This window comes from Rhincodon typus, unplaced genomic scaffold (genome assembly GCF_021869965.1).
Source record: "Rhincodon typus isolate 14 unplaced genomic scaffold, sRhiTyp1.1 hic_rhity00000378, whole genome shotgun sequence".
NCBI classification, from domain to species: Eukaryota; Metazoa; Chordata; class Chondrichthyes; order Orectolobiformes; family Rhincodontidae; genus Rhincodon; species Rhincodon typus.
In genome coordinates, this window is record NW_025966016.1 from 2,154 (window position 1) to 18,266 (window position 16,113).

The 16,113-nt window shown below is 44.4% G+C and overlaps 1 protein-coding gene across 1 annotated transcript; it reads right to left on the minus strand.

Moving 5' to 3' along the window:
* Positions 1 to 2,585: 2,585 nt before the first annotated feature.
* On the minus strand, positions 2,586 to 9,371 carry LOC125488320. Its single transcript, XM_048621283.1, has 4 exons — positions 9,205 to 9,371; positions 7,935 to 8,092; positions 3,774 to 3,904; positions 2,586 to 3,492 (listed from the first exon to the last, which is right to left on the minus strand). Exons 1-4 carry the CDS (start codon positions 9,369 to 9,371, stop codon positions 3,304 to 3,306), a joined length of 645 nt encoding a protein of 214 aa, XP_048477240.1. The 3' UTR covers positions 2,586 to 3,303.
* Positions 9,372 to 16,113: the final 6,742 nt, after the last annotated feature.

The window sequence follows — 16,113 nt, forward strand, 5'->3', positions numbered from 1 at the left end:
CAGTAGTTTAATTCTAGATGTTGTCCTTCCAATCTTGAGTTGTGTCTGCAGCAAACGTTGGAGTTGTGCAGTACCTGCAGGAGCTACTAGGGGGTGTGAGCACCACAAACTCGCTTACGCTGCAAAGTGCCAGATTGTCGTTAGGAGTTATGCTTTATTCAGTATAAATAAGGTCGAGGTCATTCTGTAGTCTGAGCAGGAGAGTCAAAGCAGGCAAAAGTCATCGGAATCTCTCTCTCTCATTAGAGAGAGAGAGACGACTGGTGGTGATTTAACCTGAGGGTTACCTAGCCTTAGGCAACAGGAAACAGTGAGGAGGAGAGTCCCTCATGGTGCCCTATGCCTGTGTGGGTATTGAGGCCATGCTGTTGGTGTCGCAAGCCAGCTAACTGAAAGTCAAAGTACAACCGCATGCACACCACGCACCACCTCCATGCCACTACTTCCCAGTCGTGCTGCCAGTGAGACCTGTGTTGTCTGTGTGACCGCACACGCTGCCTTCCTCCTGGCCTCTCCGGAGTTCTCTAAAGATATTCACCTTCCAGCTCCCACGAGGCATCCTGCCTGTTTGCGGGTCCTACCTCAGCCTTTTTGCTGAAAGTGAATCACTGTGCATGCTGTAACATCCCTGTTGTATTACCCGGAGTTTTCACAAGCAAGAGCGAAATAATTCACTCTGAGAATTTAAGACCAGGGAGATTTGGCTGGTATAAGATGTCGGTTAGGCCACACAGCGAGAGTATTGTGTACAGTTCTGGAATCCACATTATAGGAGGGATGTGATAGCACTAGGAAAGAGAGCAGAGGGAGATTTACCAGGATGTTGCCTTGTGGGGGCTGGAGAGTTTCAGTTCTTGAAAGGAGATTGGGACAGACTGGGCGTTGTTTTCCTTAGAGCAGAGGAGATTGAGAGGGGAGACATATTTGAGATGGACAAAATGATGAGGGGTGTCGATACGGTAGACCGGAACGAACTTTTCCCCTTGATGGAGGGATCAATGATCAGGGAAGGCGGGGGACATAGATTTAAGGGAAGGGACAGGAAGTTTAGAGGGGTCGTTAGGAAAAATGTTTTCCCCCAGAGGCTGGTGGGGAATCTGAAACTCACTGCCTTAAGGGTTGGAGAGGCAGAAACCCTCATCCCATTGAAGAAGGATTTAGATGGGCACTCGCCATGCCAAGGCTGTGGGCCAAGTGCTGGGAAACTGGGATTGGAATAGCGAGGTGGTTGTTTTAACTAACGCAGGGGGGATTGGCCAAAGGGCCTTTTTCTGCACTGAATATCTCTACGACTCTATGTAACCTTAACAAATGAATGGTTGTGCTGACGTTAGATTTGTAATCTTTGCACTGGCAGCAGACTGGCTGAATATCCAATATCCTCATTACAATGTCCATATCTCAGCCATAAGACCATACGTTGCAAGGCAGCTTAAACAAGTCCCAAGGCCCTGAGGAGATGCTAGATCAATAGATCCACCTACTCTCTCAGGTTGACATAGAAGATCCCTCTGCTTTATTGGAAGAAGTGCAGGGAAGTCTCCCTCGTGCTCTGCACAAATATGTATCCCTCATTCAACATAGCCAAACACCCCTCCCGAAGAGAGGCAGAGTGTCTGGTCACCTTTACATGACGATTTGTAGGAGCTTGCAGTGTGCACATTGCCGTTCCTGGGATCTCACTGTGCACACACATTGGCTGCTGCATTTCCCACAGTCCAGCTGTTAGAAAGAACTTGACTGGGCGTAAAAATTCCCTGGGATGTCCTGAGCAGGCGAATGGCACCATATAAATGCAAGCCTTTGCTGGCCGATGTGAATCCAGTTGCAATATTGCTGCTGCCTTGCTAGCAATAATGGGCTTTGAATTCAGCGAAAGAACTCAGTGCTGGAAGTTGCTGTTAAGGAGATTGTAATCTGAGCACACAAAGTCACCATGGTTTTGTAGAAAGGAGATCATGTTCCACAAATCTATTGGGTATATCAGTAAAGATTTTTGGAAGATATTCAATAAAGCGTTAAGGGGCAACATGGAGATAGGATTGGTGATAGGACAGTAAGCATAGTGAGAGGCCTAATGAGGCCTCACTGCCTACAATCTATACTACAGATGAAAGCACTAAGGGTAGTGAATGCACATTTGCTGAAGCCATAATGTTTAAAAATAAAACATAAGCTAGAGGGGGATCAAAATGATAGTGACAGGTTGTGAATAGTCTGGTTGAGGCAGCTGGAACATAATGTGTCTGGGTGGGTGTGTGTGTGTGAGGTGATTTACTTTGGTAGGCAGAACAGAAATTTTGAATTGCTGAGCAACTATTGAACACATGATTGATTTTTCTTTTGAATACGATCATCAGGGTGGCACAGAGGCTCAGTGGTTAGTATGGCTGCCTCACAGTGTCAGGGACCCGAGTTCGATTCCACCCTCGGGCTGTGGAGTTTGCATGTTCTCCCCGTGTCTGCGTGGGTTTCCTCTGGGTGTTCTGGCTTCCTCCCATAGACCAAAGATGTGCCGGTTAGGGTGGATTGGCTGTATGAGTGGATTAGCCATGGGAAATGCAGGGTTACAGGGATAGGTAGGGAGGTGGGTCTGGGTGAGATGCTGTTTGGAAGGTTGGTTTAGATTCGATGTGCTGAATGGCCTGCTTCTACACTGTAGGAATTTAATGATTCTATGAATCACGACAGAGCTCGAGAGCCGAATGGCCAACTGCTGCTGCAGTGTTTTGTGTTCTCAATGGCTTGGACATGATCAGGTTATTCCAATGCACTGGAAGGTCTAGGGAAAGTGGCTGCAACCACACAATACAGACCATTGAAGACAGAGATGAGGATAAATGTCTTCACTCAGTGGGTTGTGAATTTTTACAATCGCTCTCCCCACGATGGTCAGTAGTCAAGTACATTCAAGGCTGAAAGGAGAGATGTTATGACCATATGGGACGTGAGGGACTTGGGGTTTGGTCAGGAAATTGAAGTTGATAATTATGATTTTATCGAATGGTGGAATACGAAACAAAATGGCCTATTCCTCCGAATTTGTTTGCTCATTTTGAGCAGTGATTAGAGCCAAATCATTCTGAACCGTACTTTGCCTGAAGAGGCCATTGGACTGACAGCAATGAGGGCAGTATTTCATTCATATTGTCAGAAGGGCAGGCACATAGACGATATAAAAGCTTTCAAATCACTTAGTTCTAGCCAGGGTAATAAGCTCCCCACAACCTAGGAAAAGATGACCAGGAAAACTAACAAAGCTCTCCTCATCTAACAAGAAGAGTCAAATATTCCAGTGCCAGACTACGATTCTAAGTCAAAGAGAGCGCTTTCTCTTCTAGCTCTATTGTTCAGAACAAGAATGTTGTTGCTCACACTGAGAAACCAGTCATCACTCAGGTAGGATTGAAATTTATATCGTTTGCTGTCCATCGTCATCTTGAAGAGGTTGGATCTTTCTGAGGCTGGTATGTTGAACTGATTATGTTTGCCCTGCAAGGACAAATGAGAACCAGTCAGAAGGAGACAGTAAGAGGCACAGGGCAGAAAGAATATTTGGGGACTAATTTAAAACACATAGGTTGATGAAACGGTGTGGCAGTCAGAAAAGACAGAGCCAAATGGTTGTAGGAATTTTTAACATTTTTTAAGAGGATGTCTGCTGACGTGAGGCAATGGGAAAAGGCTGGTGTACGTTCCAAGAAATAGCATGGTCTGTATTATTATTTTTCAAACATTAAGTCAAGCTTATTATATATCAAAGATTATATTACCTCAGGCGTCAGTATTAATTGTGGTTTATTGCTTGTCCATTTGCAGTAAAGATAATATTTTTTTGATTTATGCTTAAACACAAAGGACACGTAGAATGGGTGTGAACCCGGGCTTCTCTGAAATCTTACTTCTACAAAGAAAGCAAGAGAATGATCATGTCAAAACAAAGATACAACTCAACTGAGCTCATTTGTTAAATACTGCATTAAGTAATAAAGGTACAGTTTGATACAAGTCCCACATGTTAATCTTGCAACCCTGAAAGCAAAACTCAAGAACAAATTGCAAGATCAATTAAGTCTGAATTAAAATGTAACTTGCTGAAAAGAGAGACATGTTGCTGAAGCTTTTCATCTTGCAGTCATCAGGACCAATGCAAGAATGCCAAATTTCAAACTGTCACACCAATTTATACTGCAGGAAAAAGTTTGCCAATTGGTTGGCAAGCTAATTGTGACTGGCTGAGGGGTTGCCACGGAGAAAGTAATGGGTACCAATAGGTTCCACGACTTCCAGATCATTAAAAAAAGGCTTGAGCGTATTCCTTTTGGCAGAGATTGCGTCACTGTGTAGGAATTTTTGTCACTTCAGGTTAACATCAATTAGCCACATGATGAGTCTTAAGTTGGTTGTTAGTGTAGCTATTAGCACACACAGGATTGTTTAGCAAGTGATACACAGTCACATCTAACAGTGGACGTTTTGATTTGGATTTTGCAAGGTTGAGTACATTCTAGACTCTGCCTATAATAAACAACCAAAGGACCACAGTAATTATCAAGGCTTTTAACCTATTCCATTACTCTTCAGGGCTGATTACACCATTTTATAAACAGTATTCTATTTCTTCCTTCATATTTTCATCTTATAAATGATTTGCTGAATATCCTTAGATATCTAGTATCCCAACTTTCTTCTACCATTTACCATTGAAATCAAATCTACGTATTTAATTTATTGTGTGTACGTTTGATGACCCTATTCTTAACACGAAATCTATCTGCCACATTTTTGCCCATTCCCTTAATCCATCAACATCCCTTTCTGACTTATTCTTACTTATCAAGTTTATCCTGTAACCTTGAAGTCATGCGAAACTTTGCTCTCCGTCTGTTACCTCACAGCACATCCTGTTCCCCTGACAACCCCAGGCTCAGTAATTTACTTTCCAGGCATCGAGCAATGTCTTAGTTATAAAATTCTCACTTTGGTTTTCAAATCTCTCCGCAGTCTAACTATCTCCCATCGCTGTCATTTGTAATCTCCTCCTTCCCCACAACTTTCAGAGATCTCTGCGCTGCTCAATTCTGGCCTCTTGAGCATCCCAGATTTTAATCACACCCCACTGTTAGCAGCCATGATTTTAGCTGTCTAGGCAAGGAAGCTCTGGAATTTCCCGTTTACATCCCTCAACCTCACTTATGTCCTTTAACACCTTCCGTAAAACCAATCTCTTCAATCAACCAGCCTGGACATCATGCTGCCAGAGCAGTTTTTTCAGAAATTTCTGTCTTTGTTTCTGATTTGCAGCATCAGCAGTTTTTTTTGTTGTTTAGTGTTTAACTCACTGCCACACCTTTTCCATGTTCACCTTTAAGAAATTCTGCTTCTCTCTCCAACAGGATATTGATTCTAATCTTTTTTCTTGTTCACCGTCATCATTTACCTTGTCAAACACCAGGAGTGACGAGGAATTTGCCAAAACTCACTTCCACAGCCACATTACAATAGTCAGTGACTGTCTGTGGCTCAGACCCAACCCGTGTGAATTCCAACTGAAGTTTTATCCTTTGCATTTTCAATCCACCTAGGATCTCATGTGTCTCTGTGATATGCAACAGTCCTCAGATAGCTGTTGTCACCACATCCTGAGACCCACACTCAGTGCTATGTGTCACCATATGCACACTCCCCACCTCTCTCTGTATTTGTACTGCCTCACGCTGAATCAGAGCTGCCCTGCTCCCCAGTGCCACTTCATTCTCTGACTCATTCAATGTACTAACGCCCTTTCCTTTCAGGCATCAAGGAACACAAGGTGCAACAACTCAGAGATATCCACAGCCCTCCGGAACCTTCCTCCCCTTCCCTTCCCTCTGACTCCATCCCCTCTCCCAACCCCTACCTCTTGTCGTGTATTTACTATCCCCTCTGACCCTCTGCTATCCGAAGCTGAATGTTCTGTACTGAGCAAAGGTCTTAGCATTGCCTCCTCCTGTCTCACCATGGGCCAAGAGCCCACCATGGAACACCAGGCCATTGTGTTCACAAAGATCACTAATCTAAATTCATCTGGTGATCTCCCCCCTCAACTGCCTCCAAACTCATAGTCTCCCAACCTCCTTCCCAAAATCCATAAACAGGACTGCCCGGGCAGACCCATTGTTTCTACTTGCTCCTGCCCCACAGAGTTCATCTCTTCCTACCTCGACTTGATTTTTTTCTCCCCTTGTCCTGTCCCTTCTTGAAATTTGGATTTCAAGATTCTCCTCATCTTGGATAATGCGCCAAGCCATCCTCCCACCATTGATGTGCTTTCTGAAAACATCAAAGTGCTGTTTCTACCCCCAAACACAACTCCTGTACTTCCACCCATGGACCAGGGTGCAGCAGCAGCTTTTAAAGCTTATTATTTAAGGTGTACATTTAAGAGGCTGATTACAGCCACTGAGGGGGATAAGGATAGTGTTCTTCCATTTTGGAAGACATAGAACAATACCGCACAGTACAGGCCCTTCAGCCCACGATGTTGTGCCGAACTTTTACCCTAAACCGTAGGTCTATCTAACCTCCACCCCTACCTTATGCTATCATCCATATGCCTATCTAATAGCCGCTTAAATGCCCCTAATGAGGCCGACTCCACTACCCTCTCCGGCAATGCATTCCACGCCCCGACCACTCTCTGAGTAAAGAACCTACCTCTGATGTCTCCCCTGTATCTACATCCACTCACTTTAAAACTATGCCCCCTCATAATAGCTACCTCCACCCTAGGAAAAAGTCTCTGGCTGTCTACTCTATCTATACGTCTGAACATTTTGTACACCTTTTAACATTAACATCAAGAATGCAATTGACATTATCGGGAGGCCTGGGGTGATGTCAGGAAGGACTGCTTGCATGCAGTTTGGCAGAAGCTCACAGATTTTTTTCAAGATTTTAAAGGCTTTGATCCAGAGGAGCTCCCAAGGATCAAAGAAGATTGTGTTGATCTTGGAAAGGAAGTTGGATTTGAAGAAGTGGAGAGCGAGGATGTTGAAGAGCTGCCCGAGTCCCACTGTGAAGACCTCTCTACAGCTGATCTACAACAACTTGTCACTGAGGGGGAAGTGGAAGCTGGAGATGAAGTCAGGGATGCAGCACCACGAGAGCTTTCCACTTCTGTTTTGTTTTCTATCCTGAGGGAAATTGAGAAGCAGTTGCAGCTCTTAGAGGACGATGTTTACAATGCAGAACACAGCAGGGTAGCAGTTCATGGAATAAGATCTTATTTGGCACCCTGTGAACTGCTTCTTCATGAAAGAAGAAAAAGGGCAAAGCAGCAAAAACTGGATGTCTTTTTTAAGCTAAACCCCCAGACACAGTCAGAAGACAATGAACCACAGCCGCCCCCTTCTGAATTCACTACTTTTCGCTCTAACGCTGCAACCACAACTGCACCTGAAGGTGTTGATGACCCTCAGCCCCTGCATTAACAACAGCCTAACCTCAAAACCTCCTCTCCGATCAAGTCATCTTCAAATTTTTTTCTAGGTAAGGTGTTAAATTTACTTTTATTTCATTATTAGACATGAATTAAACATTCATTCTTTGTGTTAGGCTTTTGAGCGATTTTGGGTGATATTTTTTGGGTGGTCTGCCCCTAACCCCACTTTTCCCATAGGCCGCATTATTTCTACAGTATGGTTTTCTATAACATGATGTTGTGCAGGAACGTAACTATCGCGTTATAGCAGACCTCCCCCGCCCAAACCTCGTACAAAGCTTGCTCCTAAGGCATGCAGTTAGACAGAAAATTAAAATCCCTCCATCCCAAAGCACGTGCTTTGTCCAATCCTTGGATCTTTTGCAAATTTATTTTCCCGAACCCATCTAAATCCTTTCAAGAAGCTACGAGCCTAGAAAAGAGAAAATTGAAAAGAGCCAGTGTCACTTACCCACTTTAGTTTCCTTTTTAGTTGTACCAACGACAAATTGTTTGTTTGCATCTTGCCTAACAGTCAGTGCTCTGTTTTTTGCCTTCATGAGAACTTGGATGTGATTTTTCATTTTGGTCATCTTCTCCAATTCTGTTGGTGAGCTTATTTTCGTCATACTGTAAGAGAATGAACAGGCTGTAACTCGGAGCACATATTATGTTACAGTCCATAGGGTGTGATGTCACCTATGCTGTTCTTAGCTGGGCCGACTGTAGCTCTACAGTTGGATCCTCTAATGAAATCGAGAAGAAAAAGCAGCCAGGCATTCTTTTTCTGAGCTTTGCTAGATTACTACAGCAAGCCCAACACAGAGATGTTGGCCAGGGAATATGGTCTCCTGTCCATAGAGGAGACGAAATACAGACAGGTGACCACTTTGCAGAAAGCCTACGTTCTGTCTGCAAAAATGACCCTGAGCTTCCTGTTGCCTGCCACTTCAACTCACCACCCTGTGTTCATTGGTGTTGATTCTCCCAGGCTGACCTTAAACCCATTCCTTTGTTTGTCCAACTGTTATTCTCTTTCTCTGGGTTTCGTCTCCACCTATAGTTCATTCCCATCCTCAGCATTTCTACCATCCTTTTCCTAGCTATAATCAGTTCTGAAGAAGGGTCACTGGACCTGAAACATTAACTCTGCTTTCTCTCCACAAATGCTGCCAGATTTTCTGAGTTTCCCCAGCAATTTCTGTTTTGGTTCTCTTTCTTCTAACATTGGAGCCATGCATTTTCCAACAGGAGCCACTGGGTTGTCAGTCCCTCATACAGAATGGTTAGTCGCTACTCCAAAGGGCAAGGATCAAACCATTGAACAACTCTTCACTTCATTTGGGAAGAAGGTTGAGAAAGATAATTAACCTTAATACCAATCTGTTAGATGCTGACTGCATACATCGTGATGATTTACATGTATTTATCAAACACAAAAAGTTACAGAATTCGTTGCACACTCACAGCAACATGAACACTGGCAATAAAGTGAAATCCAACACTGACCTTAAAATGAACCCCAAGTGCACTTTCTTACCTTTGAGATTTTTGCCATCCTTTTGAAAGGAAGTTACAAAGTAAATGCAGTATTTGCATTTAAGATCTGCACATTGTTCACACGTGAGATTGCATCAGCTGGTATGGTTTTGCCTCTGTTGCAGGGGGTTTAAATGTTTTCAACCTACCTTTGTCCCCACTCCACACTCAGCTGAACAAACTCGGCAGACAAATAAGCTCACCTTCTGTTTACAAGGTGGTGTGAAAGAGCGCAAGGATTAAAGGCGAAGTCCAGCTGCGTGTTGTCACTGTCCGTTTGTGTGTTGCCAAAGTTGCAATTTCCAGTACAGCCTGCTGCTGCTGGTCCTGAAGTGTACTCATCCCATTTATAAGCCAGGAAGTAATGCATGTTTATGCAATCCAAAGAAAATTCCAGAACGTCAGTCAAGTCTTGACTCCCCGAGCCCGAAGGGAAACAATTAACTCATAGTTGCTTTTATGACTTCTCTCTTGTTTTTCAGCAGCGAATCAGGCCATTCAGTCCTTCATGTGAGTGCCAGTCTCTGCACCAGCAACTCACCTTGTCCCGCTGCCCTACCCAGCCAGTGAAACCTGCCCCATCCCTTCCTTCCAATCGCTGAGCTAAGGTTCAGAGCTCAGCGCCAAGCCCCTGTGTTGCCTGACGTGGAAAAATATTTTGCCCCTTCCTTCAGTGTAGCTGGGTCAAAATCCTGGAACGGTCACCATAGCATTGTCTGCAGCAGATCAAGATGGCAGCTTTGCTAAGGCAGTTAGGGACTGGCCCAGCCAGCAACATCTGTGTCCCACAAGTGAAAAATACAAACATACACACATAAGAAGCCGGAGCAAGGGTACACCATCTGGCCCATTGAGCCTGCTCAGCCATTCAATAAGATCTTTCTTGTGGTCTCAGCTCCACTTGCCCACCCATTCACCATAGCCCTTAATTCCTTTACTGTTCAAAAACCCATCTATCTTTGCCTTAAAAACATTCATTGAGGTAGTCTCAACTGCTTCACTGGGCTGGGAATTCCACAGATTCACAACCCTTTGGGTGAAGAGGTTTCTCCTCAACTCCGTCCGAAATCTGCCCCCTGCTTATTTTGAGACTGTGCCGCCTAGTTCCAGTTTCACCTGCCAGTGGAAACAACCTCCCTGGTTCTATATTATTTATTCCCTTCATGATTTTATGTTTCTGTAAAATCCCCCCTCTTCTAAATTCCAATGATTATAGCCCAGTCTGCACAATCTCTCCCCATGAGCCAACCCTCTCAACTCTGGAATCAACCTCCTCTGCATCCCCTCCAGTGCCAGTATGTCCCTTCTCAAATAAGGAGACCAAAACTGTACACAATACTCCAGATTTGGCCTCACCAGCACCTTACACAGATGCAGCATAACCTCCCTGTTTTTCAACTCCACCCCCCTTGCAATGAAGGACAATATTCCATTTGCCTTCTTAATTACCTGCTGCACCTGCAAACCAACTTTTTGTGATTCATGCACAGGGGCACCCAAGTCCCTCTGCACAAACTGGGAACAAAAGTAGGCCATTCAGCCCCTCGAATGTGCTGCTCCACTTAATAAGATAGTGGTTTCCACATTTCCACTGAGCGTGATAACCTTCCAACCCCTTGTTTTACCAAGATTCTATCTAAACTGTGCTGTAAAATTATTCAAACTCTGTACTTCCACTGCATTTAGAAGAAGAAAGAGCCAAAGACTCATGACCCTCATTGAGAGAAATAAGTTCTTCCCTTTTTCTTAAATTTTTCTACAGTGAGCCCCTAGCTCTTGATTCTACCACAAGACATAGAGTCATAGAGCTGTACAGCATGGAAACAGACCCTTTGGTCCAACTTGTCCATGCCGATCAGATATCCTAAATTAATCTGGTGCCATTTGCCAGCATTTGGCCCATATCTCTCTAAACCCTTCCTATTCATATACTCATCCAGATGCCTTTTAAATGTTGTAATTGTATCAGCTTCCACCACTTCCTCTGGCAGCTCGTTCCATACACACACCACACTCTGTGTGAAAAACTTGCCCCTCAGGTCCCTTTTAAATCTTTCCCCTCTCACCTTATACCTATGCCCTCTAGTTTTGGACTCCCCTACCCTGGGAAAAGACCGACTGTTCACCCTATCCATACCCCTCATGATTTTATAAACCTCTATAAGGTCACCCCCTCGGCCTCTGACGCTCCAGGGAAAATAGTCCCAGGTTATTCAGCCTCTCCCTACAGCTCAAACCCTCCAGTCCCGGCAATATCCTTGTAAATCTTTTTCTGAACCTTTTCAAGTTTCACAGCATCCTTCCCATAGCAGGGAGACCAGAATTGAATGCAGTATTCCAAAAGCAGGCTCACCAATGTCCTGTACAGCTGCAACATGACCCTCCCAAACAGCTTTTCAGCGTCCACCTCGATCTTGTATGCTTCGATTCAGACAGCTCTGACTCTTCTAAACCCAAGAGAATACAGGCCTGGATTACCTCATAAGGCAATCCACTTGTTCCAGGCCTTAGTCCAGTCAATATGTGAAGTACTTCCAACATATTTGTATCCTTCCACTACACTATAAAGAAAGGAGATGTTTTAGATGAGAGGTACAGGGGGAAATGAAGAAGACTACTTAATAATTGAGTTTGTAATAACTTGCTGCCTACAAGGGTGGTAGAAGCAATAGCCAAAGGGGAATCAGACAGGCTGTCTGGGAAATGAACTTGCAAGGCCACAAGATGGGGTGAGTGGGAGAGACTGGGTTGTTCTGACACCTTCTGATATCTCCAGTATCTGGAGGTCTGGTGGTTGGGGATGGTGTCAGGGTTAGTTGAGGGAGGTATGAGGGAGAAAAGCGAATAACTTGGGGCACACAGATTTGGAAAGGACAAGTAAAGTGCTGCTGAGGTGATTTAGAGAACAGGAAAGGCAGGAGGTACAGGAGGGAAGCCTTTGAAGACAGATGCCAATGTAAAGAGAGAAGTGGGGGGTGGCGGTGTGGCAGCAGCACGGTGGCTCAGTGGTTAGCACTGCTGCCTCAGAGCACCAGGGACCTGGGTTTGATTCCAGCCTTGGGTGACTGTCTGTGTGGAGTTTGCACATTCTCCCCGTGTCTGCGTGGGTTTCATCTGGATGCTCTGGTTTCCTCCCGCAGTCCAAAGATGTGCAGGCTAGGTGGATTGGCTGTGCTAAATTGTCTGTAGTGTCCAGGGATGTGCAGGCTAGGTGATTTAGCCGTGGGAAATACAGGGTTACAGGGTAGGGGTATGGATCTGGGTGGCTTTTGGACTTGATGGGTCAAAAGGGTGCTTCCACTCTTGTAGTGATTTGATGAAACTCAAAGGAGAATTGCACAGCAACAGCTAAATCTCAATGAATTGTATGTTGTTTGATAACTGAGTCATTACATTTATAGGTGATTTAAAATTCTGAAGATGATTCAGTACAGGATAAATCAAAGAGATACAATCATATGTATTGGCTCAGAGGAACAGGGGGATGTTGGGGAGCTTGTTCACAGATTCCTGAAGGTGGCAGGACAGGTTAATAGGGTGTTTAAGACAGGACACTTGCCTTTATCAGTCGTGGCATAGATTATAAGAGCAGGGAGGTTACATTGGATTTTCCAGGACTTTGGTGAGGCCACAGTTGGAGTACTGTGTGCAGTTCTGGTCCCCATACTATAGGAAGGTTGTGATTGCACAGGAGTGGGTGCAGAGGAGATTCACCAGGATGTTGTCTGAGACAGAGCAGCTTAGCGATGAAGAGAGGCTGGATAAGCTCGGGTTGTTTTCTTTGGAGTAGAGAAGGCTGAGGGAGAAACCTGATAGAGGTGTGTAAGATTATGAAGGCATGGACGGGGGAATAGAAAGCAGCTGATCCCCTTAGTTGAAGGATCAATAATTTTAAAGAGAAATATTTAGAGGGGATTTGAGGAAACATGTTTTCATGCAGAGGCTGGTGAGGATCTGGAATGTACTGCCTGGGAGGGTAGTTGAGACAACAAACCTCACAAGCTTTAAAAATACTTGGACGAGCACTTGAAGTGTCAAAACATTCAAGACTCGATGGGCCGAAGAACCCCTTCCGCATTGTATGATTCTGTGATATCGAAAGAAATGCACTTGCACGAATTCTGGGGAGAGACAAACCCAGATGCCATAGGTCCCAGCAGCCAATAACCACTTCGCTGAAGGTCAGACAACACCAGGTTATAGTCCAACAGGGTTATTTGAAATCACAAGCGTTTGGAGTGTTGCCCACTTCACCTGACGAAGGGGCAACACTCCGAATGCTTATGATTTCAAATAACCCTGTTGGTCTGTAACCTGGCATCGACTGACTTCTGATCTTGTCCATCCTACCCAAGTCCAACACTGGCACTTTCACGTCATCACTTCCCTGAAGGGAGAGATTCTTGCCGATAGAGTTGAAAAATATGTCAAAAATCATCTCTACATCCAGCATGTGGAATGTCCAAATAACAATTTAATTCAACATTTCTGTTCCCAGGAGTAATACGAAGGGGGTCGATAGATAGAAAAGCAAGCAGTCCAGCCGGGGAGCAATTTGTGACGACTGGTCTATTGATGGATCAGCCTTTACTTCCAGTGCATGGATAATTGGATAAGTCTATAACTGAGCATAAGAAAAGAGCCAATTTGGTTCTTTTTTATGCTATATTGTCTTACGATCGGATGCAAAAGGCAAGGTAATAATGAGCGATGTTTTGATGACCGACATGTTCTCTCTAATACCAATATGGCAATTATGCCCAATGAAGTAGCCTCCCATAGCGGAGAAGCCACAGGCATACAAATTGATGAACGTCAGAGTCTTGGTTGCAAACCTGACCCCCCTCCCAAACTTCCCCATTGACTTGTGACTTCAGCTCACTGTCCCAGGCTCACTCTGATCCCCTTCAGTATCCCCTGGCAAAAGCTCAACACTGAATGTGAATGTTCAATAGGATGATCCCTGGTATGGAGAGATTGTCTTGTGAGCAAAGACTAAACAGGTCGGGACTCTAACTCTCTGGAGTTTAGGAGAATGAGAGGCGATCCCATTGAAACATATTGTCAGGGTCAATGCTGAGAGGGAGCTCCCCCTCATGGGAGAGTCTAGGACCAGAGGGCACAGCCTCAGAGTAAAGGGGGCACCAACTGAAGACTGAGATGGGGAGGAATTTCTTCTCTCGGGGGGTTGGGAGTCTTTGGGATCCTTGCCACAGAGAGCTGTGTGGGGGTGTGTATATTTAAGGCTGAGATCAATAGATTCTTGAATAGTCGGGGAATCACAGGGGGACAAAGGGGCAGGAAAGTGGACGTGAGGAATTTCAGATCACCCACGATCCTATTGAATGGCAGAACAGGTTCGAGGAGGAGAACGGCCTACTCCTGTGTCTGTTTCTTAATGTGTTATGGTCTTCCCCTACTGAGACTGATATCTTCGCAATGAATGAGCGTCGTTTGACCCAAAAGCTATTCTTTTGTAGGACATCACTGATAAATCAGACTGAGGTTCATGTCTCAAGCAGATAGACCCAACCATTTCAACTCATTGTTGTAGGTAAATCACCGCAAGTTACCTTTAAATCAGCTATTTATTAAGACATCTCACAGACAATCACATACTGAAACAATGCTTTAAACTTTATTGCGTGTGGCAACCACAATAAACCCCCTTACGTAAGCAAGTTAAGCCTCATAACTCAACTTAGCTATTACCCGATTAATGATGGAACGTGGCCACATTTCCACTAACGGTCTCTGAGTTTGATCCTTGTGCAAAGGTGTTCCCTGGAGTTCTGCTAGAGGGGGTGTTCTGGTGTCCAATTCTTCTACAGATTTCCAACCTTCAGGTCTATGATGTGATATATTTGATGATTCTTTAGGTTCTTTCATCCAAATTGTTACAAGTCTGCAGCTTGCCTTCTTATGAGATGTAGTTTCTTTGTATCTTGTTACATTTGGTATTAGTGACACCGTTTTCCTGCAGTTAACTGCTTTAAATTCCTCTGCAGGGCAATCAGTTGTCCTTCTGACAAAAAGCAACCAGTTACCAAGCAGATGTCAAAAGTTTTCTTCATGTAGTGTCAACTCCCTCATTTCCTGGATGTGGCTAATTGCTTCCTATTCCTGTATAGGGTTGTCCTGGTCCTTTAAGAGTTTATTCCAGACAGAGTTATTGCCGTTTCTTTCCATATATAACAGTTTATCTCTTGTTGATTCCTGCAATCTGTGAACAGTCTTTCATGTTCTAAAATTTAAACCAGCGCAATGAGTGACTACAGCACTTTAAGAAATATATGGCTTTCTTCTTAAATTTTTCCCAAACCTCTATCATTAACTACACAAAGAGCAAACACTGGGCATTGTAATCCAGGTATAGTCTACCAACAATTTGTACGAGGTTGTTTTTAGGTTGGACCTTGCTTCAGAGAATAGCCAACGGGTTTGTTTCGTTTATGCTTTCTCGGCGTTGATGGCAAGCTTTTAGGGGAGTCGGAGCAATATCATCTAAATGCTTTTAGCTCTCAGTCAATCTTAGGTCTGGACTATACAAAGACCCATCTCTCCCCACCAACGCTCTCCAACAACCTCTTCCATCAGGCAGAAGACACAGAAGCTTGAACGCACGTACCACCAAGTTCAAGAACAGCTTCTTCCCTATGGACTCTGTAACTTCAAATAATGCCGATCTTGTCAATGTGGATCTTGCCTAGTGCACATCCGGTGGAGTGCAACCTGTATGCCTCACTCTGTCCAAGTTTTTTTTTAATTTCACCCTATGATCTGTATGTCCTTGCTTACTGTGATCTGCCTGTACTGCTCACAAACAAAGCTTTTCACTGTACGGAGGTAAATGTGATAATAAATCCAATCAAATGTAAACTGCAGTTGCTGCTGGACTTACAAAGACATTTTGACAGTCCACCTGTTGAGGGTTTGCTGTGCTGTGGTCACAGAGCATCATGTCATCTATGCCAGAGCCATCTATACCCAACAGTTACCTGCGATGGTGTCTCTTCCCACTCCTGCACCATCTAGTCTGGTGTCCCTCCTATATCATGTTTACATGCTGCTCCCTCAGCTGCCTCAGTCCAAGACAGTGCCTTTGATTCCAC